Source organism: Martes martes (assembly GCF_963455335.1).
Source record: "Martes martes genome assembly, chromosome: 14".
NCBI lineage: Eukaryota > Metazoa > Chordata > Mammalia > Carnivora > Mustelidae > Martes > Martes martes.
Genome location: NC_137902.1, coordinates 30,146,243 through 30,163,982, shown reverse-complemented (window position 1 = coordinate 30,163,982; position 17,740 = coordinate 30,146,243). Strand labels below are relative to the sequence as shown.

Below are 17,740 nucleotides of genomic sequence, written 5' to 3'. Positions count from 1 at the left end.
AAGAGCTCGGGTCAAACATCTGAAAGAGGGGTGGGGCTGAACCCGTGGTCCTACCTCGGCTCCTTGATGGAGACCTCAGGTCTCGTCTGCTCAGAGACATCCTAACCGAAATGTGGACAAAAGCAAAACCAAACCAAACCTGGGTCAGAAGAAACAGGGACTACCAACTCGAGCGCTTGGGGTCCTGCGCGGACCTTCAGAGCTGTAAATGACTCCTCCCTGGAGTTTAAGCACAGAACCCAAACCTGGCTTTTGAGTTTCAGCTTTGTGAATTGTAACATGCTGGACCAGGCAGCTGAGGTTTAATGAGTGTCAGCCCCATGCCAGCACTGTGATACCAGGACACTTATGCATTCAATCATTGTAAGGAGTTGTGTTGTCATTACTCAGATCCTTTGTGTTTAAAATGTAGTATCGAGATTGGAGCGAATCTCCAAATATTACGTACGCCAATCCTTTTATCCATTTATTTACTTATCAGTCTGAATGCAGCTAGAAAAGACAGGATCGCTGCCCTCATGGGACTTACTGCCTAGATGTGGAGAAGAAAAGATTCACGCACAGGGAAAAATTCAAGACTATATTCAATTATTAAAAGAAGGCAAGTGCATGAAGACAGTAAACAAACTGCTCCAATTTGGGTGTTTCCTCATTTGTGAGATAGAAAATGAAAATAAGGGGCGCCTGGGTGGCTCAGTGGGTTAAAGCCTCTGCCTTCAGCTCGGGTCATGATCTCCGGGTCCTGGGATCGAGCCCCGCATCGGGCTCTCTGCTCAGCAGGGAGCCTGCTTCCTCCTCCTCTCTCTCTCTGCCTACTTGTGATCTCTGTCAAATAAATAAATAAAAAAATCTTAAAAAAAAAAAAAGAAAATGAAAATAATAATGATATAGACTCACTAGCACTTATATGAGAATATAGTGTAAAATTCTCAATACTGTGTCTGTGACATTATGCTCCATAAACACCAGTTTTACATTGTTTGAAAAGACTTGGATTCTGTATTCAAATCCCATGTCTGCCACCAAGTGTGTGTGACTCAAGCCAGTTATTAAGCTCTCCAGCCTGTAAAATGAGTTGGACTAGCAGATCTATAAGATTCAACCAGCTCTAGCACTCAATGGTTAAGTATGCTAAACTGTGTGGTAGTGACTATAAATAAAAACACAGTCTGAGAGAATGGCATGTCAAGAAAATCTTATTAGGGGGGCGCCTGGGTGGCTCAGTGGGTTAGGCCGCTGCCTTCGGCTCAGGTCATGATCTCGGAGTCCTGGGATCGAGTCCCGCATCGGGCTCTCTGCTCAGCAGAGAGCCTGCTTCTCTCTCTGCCTCTCTGTCTGCTGTGATCTCTCTCTGTCAAATAAATAAATAAAATATTAAAAAAAAAAAAAAAGAAAAAGAAAATCTTATTAGGTTAATAAGAAAATCTAATCTAATCTAATAAGATCTTATTAGAAGAAATGAAGAAACCTGAAAAATTTGGGGAAAATATGGTTTGCAAAATGTAGTGTTTTGAATGGGCAAATTCATAAACACAGAAAGTAGAAATTACCAGGAGCTAGAGAAAGAGGGAGTTATTGTTTAATGGATACAGAGTTTTTGTTGGGTTGATGAAAAAGTTTTGAGTATAGGCAGTGGTGATGGTTATGCAACATTGTGAATGTATTTAATGTTACTGAACTGTATACTTGTGAATGGTCAAAATGATAAAAATGCATTATTTTACTGCAATAAAAATGTAGTTTCTTAATCAGAGCAGTGACATCAGGAAACCAGTGTTTTAAGAAAATTAATCTGGGGTGCGCCTGGGTGGCTCAGTGGGTTAAAGCCTCTGCCTTCAGCTCAGGTCATGATCCCAGAGTCCTGGGATCAAGCCCCGCATTAGGCTCTCTGCTCAGCAGGGATCCTGCTTCCCTTCCTCTCTCTCTGCCTGCCTCTGCCTACTTGTGATCTCTGTCTGTCAAATAAGTAAAATCTTAAAAAAAAAAAAAAGAAAGAAAGAAAATTAATCTGGTAGTGATGTTCAGAGATAACCAGAGAGATTGGAAGCAAAAGAGCAAACTCAAGCTATTTTAATAATGTAGAAAAGACATCTTGAGAGTCTCAAAAGTAATGTGGCATCAGAGAATATGGAAAGAAAGGGAGTACATAATGATGTAGGAAAGATGTTGGGGTTCAGAGCCAATGGCCTAGAAAGAATTTTTGAGACATCTTCAGTGTAAAAAGATGGTTTTATTAAAGCATAGAGACAGAGCACAGGGACAGGACCTGTGGGCAGAAAGAGCTGTACTGGGGTAATGAAGAGTGGCTGGTTATATACTTTCAAGTTGTGAGGGGGTTAGGCATAGTGTAAGTCTCTAAGGAATTTTGGAAATAAGGTTTCCAAGACCTTGAGGGGACTAGCTCTTGTTAGGAAAAGGTCATTTATTACTGTCTAATAAAACCTTAGTCATGAGACCCTTCAGATGTGTAATGGTGGGTCATAGGCTTCTGGTGATGGCCAACAGATATCTTAGAGATAAAGGAAGTTTCCAAAGAAATTTTTATATGTTGAAGTAGACTTACAGGATGGGGTGGAGGGATTGTTGGGATAATGTTAAGCTAAGCGTTTTCCCTTAGCAAAGTATTAATGTCAGGACAGCTGAGTTCCTAGAGGAATGTCACTCTGCCTGTTTTAAGTACTTGTGAGTGGGCTTTAAGTAGCAGGGAAATTTAATTTTTCTTTTGCCTTTGCTTCCCACAACACATATGAAACACATCTCATAGAGATATTTAACAAGAGACAATATAGTGTTAAAAAACATTGAGCTAGTCTGCCTAGCTGCATGACCACAGGCAAGTTACTTTACTCAGTTTCCAAAATCATAAGAGCTGTAATGCCTTTTATGTGTAATTCAGTTATATTCATGTAATTTACAAGAAACACTGTCTGGCATGTGTTTAGTATTTGGTGAGTGCTAGCTCTTCATAGGTAATAGGGAATATATTGACTTTTTTTTTTTTTTTTTTGGCCCAGTAGAACAAGTTCTAAGCGGTAGAATCAAAAATAAATTTTGAGAATTTCCCCCAGAGTTCTCAAGGGAGAACTCTAAATCTTGCAGCTTTCCTTGACAATAATTTGAAGCTTATGGGATAAATGAGATAAATAATACCAAGAGATCATCTCTATGGATGTGACCCCTGGGATGCAAGAGGCAAGTATTACTGAATTATTTGGTGTCTGGATGGAGAGGAAAATACATGTCTTCTAACTGAAAGAGGAAACTGTATGGGAAACTGTATGGACCTTTGCCTAAAAGGGTTTATGTGCCAAAAAAAGTTTAAGGCATTCTCACACATACAATTAAACAATAGTTTTTTCAGTGCAATTCAATTCAGTTCAGTACTTCTAGTATTTCTAGTACTGTGAAAATAATTTGATTCAAGGAAGAATGACTATGAAATATTGGTTACAATATGGCTGATTATCTCCTGTGAAAACCCATGTCTCTAGTCTGCTGGTGATTCTAAGCACAAAAACAAAAACAACATCAATGATAAAAAAAGGTGGTACCATTTGTTGAGTATACTAATCACTGTGCTAAGTGTTTTACTATCTTGATTCTTATTTGAGGGAGGGATGATCATTTTTAATGCATTTTTTAGGTACTAAGCACTAAGTGCTCAGTGTTTTATATACATTATCTTCATTCTTATTTAATTGAGGAAGGGATGATAATTCCCATTTTGCAGGAGAGAAAACAGAGGCTTAAGTGTGGAGGTGGGCTTCAAACTCAAATGACTCTGATTCCCTCTTTTCTCTCCCTCTCACTCCCTTATCTAATTACATTCTTTCTTTAAAACCTATCTCATACGATGACCTCTTTAAGGCCTTTGCTGACTTTCTAGCCTACCCCCAAATCGCTGAACTTCTATTATGAGTTTTCAGTTTTCAGTGTTGGCGCCTTTTCTCCTGCTGCCTCAGAGAGCTGTATGTCTTCCCCTTGAGGGCAAGGACAGTTTTTCCTTCTCTTTTGCGCTAACAAAAATATACAGAGTCCCTATCGTGTCTAGACAGCAAGGTTTTACAATGGTGAATAAAACAGTCATGTACTCAGCTCAGGGAACTTTCTAGTCTAATAAGATCATATCTTTCTTCAATGGACAAAAAAGCATAGAGCATTAGGGCCGGACACTGTGTAAATTGCATTAGGTCTGTGGTTTATTTATTTATTTTTATTTTTATTTTTTTAAAGATTTTATTTATTTATTTGACAGACAGAGATCACAAGTAGGCAGAGAGGCAGGCTGAGAGAGAGGAGGAAGCAGGCTCCCTGCTGAGCAGAGAGCCCAATGCGGGACTCCATCCCAGTATCCTGGGATCATGACCTGAGCCGAAAGCAGAGGCTTTAACCCACTGAGCCACCCAGGTTCCCAAGGCCTGTGGTTTTTAAAAACCTTTTTATTTCGGTAGATTAGGGATTTTTTTTTTTTTTAAGATTTTGTTTATTTATTTGACAGACAGAGATCACAAGTAGGCAGAGAGGCAGGCAGAGAGAGAGAGGAGGAAGCAGGCTCCCTGCCGAGCAGAGAGCCCTATGCCAGGCTCGATCCCTCATGACCTGAGTCGAAGGCAGAGGCTTTAACCCACTGAGCCACCCAGGCACCCCAGATTAGGGATTTTTGTTTCTTTGCTTCAGTTTTGTCTCTCTAGAATTTAGGACATAGTAAGTGCTTGATAAGTATTTTATGAATGCACGATTGAATGAATGCAGATACAAAGATTAGATTTCTCTACTTTCATAGCAGGTTGGTTCATAGTACGCACTCAACAAATGACTGATTAAGTAGGCTACTTTACTGAAAGCTCCTAAAGACAGGTCAGCAATTGAAGCTAGGGGAGGGGCTGGGCTGGTAAGAGCAGGGGGCGTGTCTGACCCGGGTTTGGCTCCTGGAGCATGCGCAATCTCCACAGACGGTGACGGGCGAAAAATGCGGAGGGCGCGATTACGTAGACGCTGGTTCTGATTGGCTACCGTTCGCGCGCGAGGGGTCGTGCCTACTCGTCGCCAAGTAAACAGGCTAGGTGAGGGCGGGGCCAACGAGGCGCCGCGACCTGGTTGGCCAGGCGTGGGTTGGGGGTTTCGCGGATTGGTCCCGGCCGGGAGCTCAGCTGTGTGGAGCGCACCGGGACTCGGAGCCGGCGGCCTGAGGGATGGACGAAACGAGCCCACTGGTGTCCCCCGAGCGGGCCCAACCCCCGGACTACACCTTCCCGTCCGTTTCGGGCGCTCACTTTCCGCAGGTGCCGGGGGGCGCGGTCCGAGTGGCGGCGGCTGCCGGCCCGGCCCCCTCTCCACCGGGCTCGCCAGGCCACGACCGCGAGCGGCAGCCGCTGCTGGACCGGGCTCGGGGCGCGGCGGCCCAAGGCCAGACCCAAACCGTGGCGGCGCAGGCCCAAGCCCTGGCCGCCCAGGCGGCGGCGGCGGCCCACGCCGCGCAGGCCCACCGCGAGCGGAATGAGTTCCCGGAGGACCCCGAGTTCGAGGCGGTAGTGCGGCAGGCCGAGCTGGCCATCGAACGCTGCATCTTCCCCGAGCGCATCTACCAGGGCTCCAGCGGAAGCTACTTCGTCAAGGACCCTCAGGGGGTGAGAGCGGGGTGGGGGCCGCCGCCGCCCCCGCCTTCGGGGAGGGTGGGCCTGTCTGGGGGAGTTAGCAGCTTCGCACAGCGAGAGGGAGAAGGGGGGTTGAAAGGCTGCGAAAGGGAGAAACTTCACAGTGCAGAGCCCCTTGGCAAGATTTTGGAATGCCCCTGAGGACTGGAGATGGAGAAGCTCTGCGGACTGAAGAAATAAATCAGAACCTATTTGGTGGGGGAGGAGTGAGCGGAGAATGAAAAGAGGAAATTGACCAGATACAGGCGAGGGGCCCGGCGGTGAGGTGGGGCAATCGGCCTGTCGACAGAGACGCGCGGGGAGATGCTGCCTTCTAGTAGGTTCCTTAGCTTTAAACTACGGAGACTGCTATTCGGCCATTGTCCTACAGATTTGAGCTTTGGGCCCATTTTCTCTTTTTGGACCGAACCAGCGTTGTCGCTGTTCACTGGAGGACGGGTGATCCATCAAGGGATCTGAGGGTTCAGTTCCAGCCTTCTGTGTTGTGGGGATCTACCACCGTCCCAGGGCTCTTACTGGCAGACGTCAGTGATGGAGTGGGTGGACTTAAACCAGTTTCATCTGTCCTGGTTATTGCTCACTTCTGGGAAATTGTTCAAATTCTTTTTTATCGTTCTTCAGTAAAGAATGTGGAGTTTTAGAAACACAGGACTGCCTGCTACATTTTACTTTTATTTCTCTCCCAGGACTATCAGCAGTTTGCTTTATAGCTAAAGCAAAGTGTTTGCTGACCTTTATTTTGTCCCTTGCATGTGTATAAAGGGGGATGGGGATGAGATGGGTTGGGAAGGGACATGGGGTGACCAGGGTAACTGAGAGGTGACTTTATTCTTTTGATAGCTGCAGAAGAATTTAAGGCATTTATATCAAACCAGAGGTATCATTGGAATATCAGTGGGTCAAAACATGTTTTTCCTGTCAGAGTTCTCAGATTGGCCCGGAATGGTTTATTGGAAAAATATACTGTTGTTATACTTATTAAAATAATGGTTGTCAAATCCTGCAAATTTTCACTGCGTCTCTCCCTTGTGAACTCTTTAGATGGGTGGTGTGCCGTTCTTGTAGGAGTGCTGAGTGGCCAGGATGGACTCTGACTTGTAGCCCTTGATTGGGTTCATCGAATGATCTGGTCATTCTCCCAGATGTTGTTGTCCCTGAATTATCAAGAACCAGAAGGCAATTCTGCCATCAATGCAGTTAACATAAACTGAATTGGGGAAGTTGGGGAAAACTTTGAGAATAAGAGGTCTTTCCAAGCCCGTCAAGTAAGGGAGCAGTGAGTTAAATTGAAAGCTCAAAGGGGAACCATTACTTCTAGAAGAAAAGGAGAGTGGGTATCCTGAGGCCTAAATGTTAGCAATATACTTTTGGTTTTTATGTAAGTGTTTTTTATTTTTTATTTTATTTTCCTTTTTTTTATCTTGTTGGCTGATGTAAGAAGGGGTTAATTATCTTTAATAGGTATAGGAACAGGAGGAAGGTTTTTATTTTTCTTTCATGACACTATTACAGCTTTGTTGGAAGTGTGTCAGGTCAGCTGAGAAGTGATCTGGTGCTCTGGCAGGTGGGAGTAATAAGATCTGTCACTTCTACCTGGCAGGTAAAGCACTACCACCTCTGTGCATAGGCTACAGAGAATGACAGACTACGGGTATGTTTCTTGGTGATTTGTAGGACCCCAGGGTCTAAAATTTCCTGGCCACTGCCCTTTCTTAGAGAGGAAGTCAAAACACATATGCCCTGACAAAACTTAATGATATAACCATCTTGCTCACATTGAAGAAAATGTGGTTCAGAGCAGAGGACCACTTCCTAAATGCTGTGGTGAGTTTCAATGAACCACAGACCCCCTGTGGTTGGTCATGTCATCTTTGGCCCTGCTCCAAATGTGTTTGTTTTATTTAATAAATACGTAGATAGCACTTACTATATGCTATGTAATGTTTTAAGTGCTTTACGAATAATAATTCACTTAGCACTTAGAGCAGTACTCTTGGAGGTAGGTACTGTTATTATCCCCACAGATGATGACAATGATGACATCAGGGCACACAGTGTAACTAATATGCTTAGGGTCTTAACAGCTAGTAAGTGGGAGGCAGGATTCAGACCCAGGCCAACTGGCTCCAGAATTCATGTTCCTAAGCACTATGCAGTGCTGCCTTAAAGTTAGTCATCTGAATTTCTGCTTCCTCTTTTCATCTCCCATATTGGTTAAGATTATATTTGGCTGTTTGGCAGAAAATTTTAAATAATAATGACTCGAATAAAGGTACATTTAACTCTCATAGATGAACTCTCTAGGCTGCCTAGGGCTGGCATGACAATATGAACAATGTGCATCCTTCCATCCAGCTGATGAGCCATCCCTAGCATGTGGGTTCCACTTCATGATCCAAGATGGCTGCTCAGACTGCAGACATCTTGTCTGTTTTTCAGCCAGTTGGATGAAGGAAAGGAGAGGAAGAGTATGCCTTCTTCCTTGAAGATATTTCCTAGAAGTCTCACCAGACCGTTTTTATATTCTGTTGTCCAGAACTTAACGGCAGTAGTGGTTGGGAACTGTAGTCTTTATTTTGCCTCACTAAAAATGTGGAGTCCCATGTCCAAGGAAGAAGAGGGAACAGAGATTGGGGGAAACAGCAGATTCTGCCAGAGCTGCTTTTGGAGCTAAAGAGGATGGAACGTTCTTGAAGATAATAGCCCTGATTTCATTTTCCAATTTAGGATGGTTTCTCCCTCAGGGCAAGCAAGTGGGGACCTAGAGACAAATAAGATGGAAAATGCTAGATCAGAAGGCATGGTAGAGAGTGCTCATATTACCCTCCTCACTTGCATTCTTGTGCTTTCTGGTCTTATGCTTAATCACCTATGAAATTATTTTTTGAGCATTTTCTGTTTTGTGAGGCTAGTAATACTATATGTTCATATTGCCAAGGATCATAGAATAGCATGTGATTCATTAATTGATTAAGAAGATTAAATGCGCTATCACACATGAAAGCCCCTTGGCATAGTTCCTAGTGCTTAGCAGGAGCTCAGAGTGTTTTGGTTTTTGTTAGGTTAATGCCCGCTGACCTCTGGATTAGGCTTTCTTGGATACATGGCATTGAATAAAACAAAAGTAGTATAATTTCAAGATGATGATTTTATGAACGCTGAGAATATTAATTTAATAGATAATGCTAATTGGTATTTGCTTCATAATTTTACAGATACTGCTCATATGTTTTAGGAACTAGGACTTATTTCAGTAATTTGCAGTCTTTTAAAAATACTTATCCATCAAGAGCTTGTCATGAAAATTGTACAGGTTTTTTTTTTTCATTTTTCAAATATAAAATTATGTTAGTATGTAATACTGAGTGTACTTCTTTCAGCTACCTGTGCCCTCCAAAGAAATTCTGATGTCCTTACGCATGGTTGAGAGCAACACTGATAGCCCAATAAAGAATAAAGATTGCAAAGAGAATAATTCTCTTAATTCTTATTAATTTATTTGAGAGAGAGAGAGAGAGAACACGTGCAAGCACAGAGGGAAAGGGAAATGCATACTCCCCATGGAGCAGAGAGCCGGACTTGGGGCTCAATTACCGGGACCCTGAGATCACTATCTGAGCTGAAGGCAGATGCTTAACTGAGTCACCCAGGCACCCCAAGAATAACTTTTTTTTTTTTTTTTTTTACTAAAATGTTAAGAGGTAGTCAAGTTTATATGTCATATTTAGATGTAGTTCTTGAGGTTTTTAAACATCATTACCGCCTATTTTAGGGAACCTGTCCTAGGCCACCAGTTATAATGGGTGAGACAGGTTGGGTTATTGACAGTGGATAGGAAAATAAATACAGGCTAAATCTCTTCTGTTGCATTTTATTTGGATCCCATCTTCTTTCAGGGTCTAATATATTTGGAGTAACCCATCCCTCTCTTTTCTAAGAGTTAACATGTCAGTAAGGCTTCTTTGCCTAAATAGGAGTGCTGTTTCTGTCCAACTGCTAATACAGAATATAGGAGTTCTCAGGGCGCCTGGGTGGCTCAGTGGGTTAAGCCGCTGCCTTCGGCTCGGGTCATGATCTCAGGGTCCTGGGATCGAGTCCCACATCGGGCTCTCTGCTCAGCGGGGAGCCTGCTTCCGTCCCTCTCTCTGCCTGCCTCTCTGTCTACTTCTGATCTCTCTCTGTCAAATGGATAAATAAAAATCTTTAAAAAAAAAAAAAAAAAAAAAAAGAATATAGGAGTTCTCAGAGTGAGGCCGAAGGACCTGTAGGAATCCTTTTAGGGGTGCACAGTCAAAATTATTTTTCTAACCGTTTTTAAGACTGCCTGCCATTTTCATTCTCTCTTCCTTATGAGTGCATAGTAGAGATTTCCAGAGGCTACTTGATATGTGATATTGAAACAGATTGAATATTAAGGAAGATGTGAAAATGCAGTTGCCTTTTATTAAGCCAGACACTAGAGAGATTTCCAAAATTAGAAAACAGTGCCTGCCTTTTCATTAAAAATTGTTTTTGAAAATGGTTATTTTTCTTTTTTTAATAATTTCTTAATACATTTTTAAAATTTTTTATAAACATATAATGTATTATTATACATTGTATATGTGTATGCATATATACATACCAGGGGTACAGGTCTGTGAATCGCCAGGTTTACACACTTCACAGCACTCACCATAGCACATACCCTCCCCGAAAATGGTTATTTTTCATAAAAACATAACATCTATATTAACATATATTAGGTTTATTTTTATTAAGTGAATTAACAGTCTTAACATTTCAGTTTTAATTTGTAATACAGCAGATGTAGGTTTTACCCACATAAACAAAAGTTTTGTAGATCTTTAATAATTAAGAGTTTAAAGGAATCTTCAGGCCAAAATGTTAGAGAATCATCAGCTTCATGTTTACCAAATTAAAAAAAAAACAACAACTTTTATTAGAAGTTATTTCTGGGTGTTTCACTATACAATATGAGTGATGTGCTTGAACTGTCTTAAATTTTAGCCTTGCATAATGCCCTCCTCCTTGGGGCTGCTAGATAGAGAAACCTTTGTCTTTCTGGTCCCAGGATTTGGTTGTGAGTTCTGACCCCCAGTGAGTAAGTGGCCTCTTGATTCCTGTGCAGTTCTCTTTGGATCCCCAGCTCCATTGCTGCTGCTGCTTAAGCTCCCTGTACCTCAGCCTCTTCGTTAAAGGAGGGTTAGTCAGTGGGTGGTAAGGAAAGGTGTTTGAAAAACATCGGCATCAAACAGAAGCTTACTCCAAACTAAGTGTAAGAAAGGAATTGAAAGTATAGTAAAGAAGAGAGAGGAGAGTGAGAAAAATCAGGCAGTAGACATTTTCTTTCTTAACCAAATAATGGTGGGTTCCTTTCTGATTCGACTGGTTCTAGAATATTCTTAAGTATTCAGGAATACAGCTGAAAATGTGAAGTTCATATTAGCTTTGGAAATTAGGCCTGAGGCTGTGTCTTGTATCATCTAGCAAACCTGCGGTGCTCACATACTGTCTTACACAAATGACGTACTGAGTACGTTAGCAGAACTGAATTGAACTGAAGGCCATGCTTAATCCCGAAGAGCACTTGTCTCCCTTTCTGCCTAATATCTTTCTGTCCTCCAGCCTTCTCACTCTACTGTCCCTCCATTGTCCAGTCCAGATGTTATTATTTAATGAACCCTGTGTGCTATTGAGGTAGTAATGATCACTAATGCTTTCACAGTCCTCAGGATGCTTTCCAATTCTCCTGTCAGAAGGAAATGGCGAAGTTTGAGAGGTGAGTCTGTAAATGAGGCTTTGGCTGTGATCTTGGCCTTCGGGTTCTGCTTTCTTCAATGGAGGTATTTAAGCCTCAGTCCTAGTATCTTTCAGCCTTGATAATAGGATTGTCTTGGTCTTCCTCCCGCTGGGAACCGGCCTGCCGAACTTCACATTGTACCTCAGTTGAACCGACTCGAGTTGTGGCACGGGCCTCAAGCTGTCCGTGGTTTTATTATTGTCTAGTTCTAGAGCATTATCATGGACTCATCGGTCATTCTCTGAGTGACAGGAACCCCTTGTTGCTGCTGCTTTGTGGTTTGGAGCACAGGGTTCCTGGGGCAGAGACAGAGATTGCTAACTTGGGCCTTTTGCTAGACATTTTGGATAAAAAGGTAATTCTGAAGACCTGGGCTATGAATTTATGCACTTGACTTTTCCCAGTGAATCAGTAAGGTTGTTTGTATTTAAGAATAAATTGATTCCTTTGGAGGGAGGAGAGTTCTGTATTTTTCTTGTCAGCTCAGATTCTTGTAAGACTTCTTGAACTAGCCTCAAGAAGGACCAATTATTTTTGGAGACATGCATTTAGCCAATTCCTAATATGAGCACATACTTAATGCAGGCAGATGGGCGTATGTTTTCTGCTGTGACCTGCCTGTCAGGAAGTGACACCCACAGGAAAATGTCTTATGACCCAGACTAGCTTGAGTTGGCTGTGGGGTGAGAGAGGGAGAGTCATATGATACAAAGATGAATCACTTGGATAGCATATTCGCTTTTCTTCCTTTGAAAAGTACCAGTTTGGGGACTAGAGGGAATGAGACAAATGTGAAATAACCATGGAGGGCTGCCTGTCCTGGGGAGGAAGACTCCAGAAGGGAGGCCCATTGTTTCAGGGTTGCAGCAGCATCCCAGATTTCTAAGGACCTCTGAGGGTTAAGTTCTCACCTGCAAGAGAAGATGGATTTTAGTCTTTGTGGCCTCTCATTTCCTAATTTCTTGCCCATCAGAGTTACTTAAAAGAACCCGATTCTAATCAGGTGGCAGATTCTTTTTCCTGCTGTGAGTTTTCCCTTCCATTGCTTTCTTAGTTTGTCATTCCTAAACTTTTTTTTTTTTTTAAGATTTTATTTATTTATTTGACAGACAGATCCAAGTAGGCAGAGAGGCAGGCAGAGAGAGAAGGGAGGAAACAGGCTCCCCGCCGAGCAGAGAGCCCGATGCGGGGCTCGATCCCAGGACGCTAGGATCACGACCTGAGCCGAAGGCAGAGGCTTTAACCCACTGAGCCACCCAGGCGCCCCTCCTAAACTTTTTATTTCAAGATTTTGTTAACACCCAGGGAGTGGGATAGTAAGGCTGATAGAGGAAATCAAGCACTGATGGAGTTAACTTCATTCCATAATACCTTACTAATTTCTTTTCAGTTGATACTTTTTTTTTTTTTTTTTTTTATTTATTTGACAGACAGAGATCACAAGTAGGTAGAGAGGCAGCAGAGAGGGAGAGAGGAAGCAGGCTCCCCGCCAAGCAGAGAGCCCGATGCGGGGCTCGATCCCAGGACCCCGAGATCATGACCTGAGCCGAAGGCAGAGGCTTTAAACCACTGAGCCACCCAGGCGCCCCGATACTTTTTTGAGCCTTTACCTAATTGTTGCAGAACAAGTTTGTATGAATTCACCTTGGAAGTTGGGGTTTGATGGTGTTAAAGTCTGTTTTACCATGTATACTAGGCGTGGCATCTTCTTTGGCCACAGCCCTTTCTGGCAGTGGGACTGTTAGCTGCACACATGAGCCGTGTCTTCCCCTTACAAGCTGGGGAGAAGCCAGTGTCTGTCTTTAAGGATTGTCTTCCTATGCCTTCTCGTTTCTTTCTAGAGTCCTGCTGACCTGGTCTGTGACCCACTTTAATTAATTTGCCTTTAACATCCTATTTTTCTTTTCTCTCTGTAGAAGATCATTGCTGTCTTCAAACCCAAGAATGAAGAGCCATATGGGCACCTTAATCCTAAGTGGACCAAGTGGCTGCAGAAGCTATGCTGTCCCTGCTGCTTTGGCCGTGACTGCCTTGTCCTCAACCAGGGCTATCTCTCAGAGGCAGGGGCCAGTCTGGTGGACCAAAAACTGGAACTCAACATTGTTCCCCGTACAAAGGTCAGTGACCTGTCTCCAGGGAGCTTTGGTCCCTATCCAGATTTTTCTTGAGCCTAAGTCCTGCTATATGTTAACCGAGCTATTAGGTCCAAGGAGGACTGTGTATGCCCTGGGTCTAGGGCTCTCAGCCTTTTTGGAGGGAAGGTGGTAGGTTTAGGCTCATGATTTGATCATCTGATGGAAGCTATCCTGAGAAGGATACACATAAAAATTCTGCATACAATTTCAGGAAATTCACTGACCCTCTGGTGCACATTTATGGGTTTTCCAGGTCTTTCGGTCCCGGGTAAACTGCAAGCTGGTTAGAAATCTGGCTACTTTTGTAGCTCATTGTCTTAGATTTCCAAGCTATTCCTTGATTTAGATATGTTCTAAAATGGACTAACTGATGTTAGCTAGTCACTAAAGTAAAGTCTGGCAGGAAGGAGTCTAGGGTGGGCTGAGGGTTAAAGTAAAGGTCTGGCTTGGACATGTACAGAGAATGGACCTGGAATTCTCATCAATCTTCATGTTATGGGAGACTGGTACTTACCTGAACATAACAAAATTGGGGTCCCAGATCCAGGTAAATCCACACTTAGAATGAATTTGCACACACCTTATATGTATGATAGACTTAGCTTAGGTTCTAATCCCTACCACTCCCCCAGTATGCTGAAATAACAGAATTGATTGCATACATTTTCAGGAAGTTTACTGATACCAGGTGGAGAGCCTCTGTACTACAGGGTGTCAGCGGAATTTTCCAAGAGTTATGAGGGGAAGGAATGCGTGCTGGTCAGCATGTGAACATTTAAGGACACATCATCACCCATTTAGTATGTGTGGCTACCTGAGGTTTAGTAACAACTTAAGGTGAAGCTCTGATCTGCTGCCCTAAGGCTGCAGGGGCATCTTTGTAGCTATGGGTTTTAATCCTCTGAGAATTTGATGAAGGCTGGAGATCTCACTCCCAGAAAAAATTCATATATTTGCAATTGTTGTTTTGCATGTAATTTCACAGGGATGGTTCATGGACCGGTGGAGTCCATTCCTTGGCCTTGTAGAGACCATGCCAATAGACTAAAGACCCCTGCTTGAGGTTTTCTTTGCAGGTTTAGATAGTAGACTCTGGCCAAAGTGATGGGTCAGCAGACAGGAGCTTCCCTTCAAACCTCTTTTTTCTGTTTTCCCAGGGTATTTTAGAAGAAATTGTGATTGTTTTGGTTGTTTAACTGTCTGCTCTTTCACTGCCAGACTCCAAACAATAAGCCAGCTGGTTTGTAAGTTCGTAGAAGTCAGGGACCATTTCTTGAAATTTCCTTTTATTCTCAGCGTCTAGCAAAGTACTGTGGTTTTTGTTTGTTTGTTTCTTTGTTTTGAGAGAAAGAGTATGCACATGAGACGGAGGATGGGTGGGTTTGGGAAGCAGAGGGAGAGAGAGAGAATCTCAGGCAGGTTCCATGCTCAGTGCAATCCCACAATCCTGAGATCTTGACCTGAGCCAAAATCAAGAGTCGGACACTAAACCAACTAAACCACCCAGGTGCCCCAAGCAGGGTACTGTTTTTATAGTAACTATTCCGGAAGTGCCAGCTGAATGACTGAGTGAATATCAAACCATGAGGGACAATCCTAGAGATCCCCCAACTCAGATCTATTGGGGGAGTGTTTGCTTATAGCTCCCGCTGACATCTGGCCTTATACAGCTCATTCTTCCCTTTATGCTTTCGTTCTGTCTGTACACAGAGTTAAATAGCACACTTGAACGTCTTGCATGATAATTAATGCTCCAAAGATCTGCCTAACCTGAATTCCTCCTACTAGGCCCTTCCTAGACTCTAAACATTCTTTTAAATACTTGTGCTCATTGCTGTAATTGCCTTTCTTTACTAGGTAAGTAGCAGTCCGCACAGGGCCTTGTGCCTGTCCTGCCTGTGTTTCTAGAGTGTAGTGCCTAGGAATGAGGGCTGGAGTCCAAATTCTGGCTCTGCAGCTCTTTATTGGGTGACCCTTGGGAAATCACTTAAGACAGCCTCACATGCTTTGCCTGCTCAGTTCCTCACTATAAAAATAGGGTTATAAATAGTTCCTACTTTATGGGGTGGCTATTAAGATTACACAGGATAATCCATGTAAAACACATTGCCTGGTGCCTTTGCACAATGTAAATGCTCCATATGTCTTAGCCTGTGGTACTTTTATGACCATTCTTACCATAACAGAATGTCACCTGCCAGGATCCTGTTCTTCCCCATCTCTGGTCTTCCTCTTTCCCTGTTAGAGAATCTTAATGTGGCTTGAGGATCTTTTGCATTAAAACAACAACAAAATATTCATCTTCCATGAGACTGAGATGAGACAAAACCTTGCAAGTTTAACCTATAGCTGCTGGAGAATAGTGAGAGGAAGTCTCTCCCCTCCCAACCTCCCCACCTTTGTGACAGGAGTCTATCTAGTTGATGAGAGCAGCTGTCACTGTGGGAACAGGGCTCATGTTATGATGGAGCTTCAAATAGTAAGGCTCCAGGTCTCACTCGATACCTTGTTTCTGCTCTCTGTTCCTGTGAGGTTTTGGGGTAAGATAGTTTCATTAGTCATAGAGAAAAAAGTGGATTGTTACAGAGAGTGATCGAAAATAAATCTGGGTTGGGGGGGAATGGGTGGTTTATTGCTTGAGAGAGTGAGGGTTTTCACTGTGGAAACTGGCAAGATATTCTTAGGAAAGCCTTTTTTCTCCTTAATTCCTGTGCGTGTGTTTCCTGGGCACAGAGTGCCAACCTACTATACCTAGCACATCCATTGTAGACACTTGCGTTAACTTTGGATGGACAGATGAACGGAGATGAGGGAGGGAATGATTCTGTCCCTCTTTCTGAGTCATCGGCACAATAATTAGTTATTCGTAATGAACTTTGCAAGGCTTAAAAGAATTTTCTTTTAAATCTGATTTTAGTTATTTATATGCTGAGACTCACTTGTTGCTGTCTCTGAAAAAAGCTTGTAACTCATTCATGCATTCACTTAATAAATATTTAATGAGCATGTGCCAGTCACTATGTTAGATACTGAGGATGCTAATATGCATAAAGTAAGATGTTCTCTTTTTCCTCAGTTCTCTTTAGTCTTAAGAGAGAGGTTAGAGGGGTGCCTGGGTGGCTCAGTGGGTTAAAGCATCTGCCTTCAGCTCAGGTTGTGTTCCCAGGGTCCTGGGATCGAGCTCCGCATTGGGCTCTCTGCTCAGTGGGGAGCCTGCTTCCTTCCTCTTCTCTCTCTGCCTACTTGTGATCTCTGTCTGTCAAATAAATAAATAAAATCTTTTAAAAAAAAAAGAGGGAGAGAGGTTAGATGTACAAACGGATAATCACAAGACAGTGTGATAAGGGAGATAATGGACATATCTATGGATTACAGTGATATCACTACAAATTGACAATCAAGTGTAATAATTTTTTTAAAAGATTTTATTTATTTATTTGACAGAGACACAGCGAGAGAGAGAACACAAGCAAGGGGAGTGGGAGAGGGAGAAGCAGGCTTCCCTCCAAGCAGGGAGCCCAAACCAGGACTCAATCCCAGGACCCCGGGATCATGACCTGAGCCGAAGGCAGATGCTTAACAACTGAGCCACCCAAAAGCCATCTGCCTTTGGCTCAGGTTGTGATCCTGGGGTCCTGGGCAGGGAGCTGGGAGCCTGTTTCCACTTCTTCTGCTTCTCCCTCTCCCTCTACCCCTCTAACCTGCTCATGCTCACTCTCTCTCTCAAAAAAATAAATCTTTGAAAAAAATGTTTTTTTGAGTAGGCAATGCATGGATCTGGTGTGGAGATCAGAAGGCACAATAGGGTAAACGGAGAAGAGCAGTTTAGCCTCTCTCCCACCTCTGCCTTCCGGCCACTCCATTTCCTTCCTCAGAGGCAGCTTCCAGTACTAGTTTCTTGTGTAATATTCCAGATATAGTCTGCACAGATTATATATATATATAAAATCTGTATGTATATTGCTATATACATATATATAATCCATGCAGACAATATATATTATATATAATATATATAATAATATGTATAATATATTATATATTGCTATATACATATATATAATCTATGCAGACAATATATATTTTATATATATAGCAATTCAGTGTGTATATATATAGCATATTCAGTAAATATATATATACATATA

At 42.8% G+C, this 17,740-nt stretch overlaps 1 protein-coding gene across 1 annotated transcript in view; it reads left to right on the top strand.

Annotated features, from left to right (window-relative positions):
• The first annotated feature begins 5,071 nt into the window (after nucleotides 1-5,071).
• The window catches only part of PI4K2A (phosphatidylinositol 4-kinase type 2 alpha), a 30,190-nt gene continuing 17,521 nt past the window's right edge, over nucleotides 5,072-17,740 (top strand). Inside the window, exons 1-2 of the mRNA XM_080822413.1 lie at nucleotides 5,072-5,627; nucleotides 13,374-13,574. Coding sequence (XP_080678539.1) covers nucleotides 5,193-5,627; nucleotides 13,374-13,574 — 636 coding nt within the window. The 5' untranslated portion in view covers nucleotides 5,072-5,192. The remainder of the gene's footprint in view (nucleotides 5,628-13,373; nucleotides 13,575-17,740) is intronic.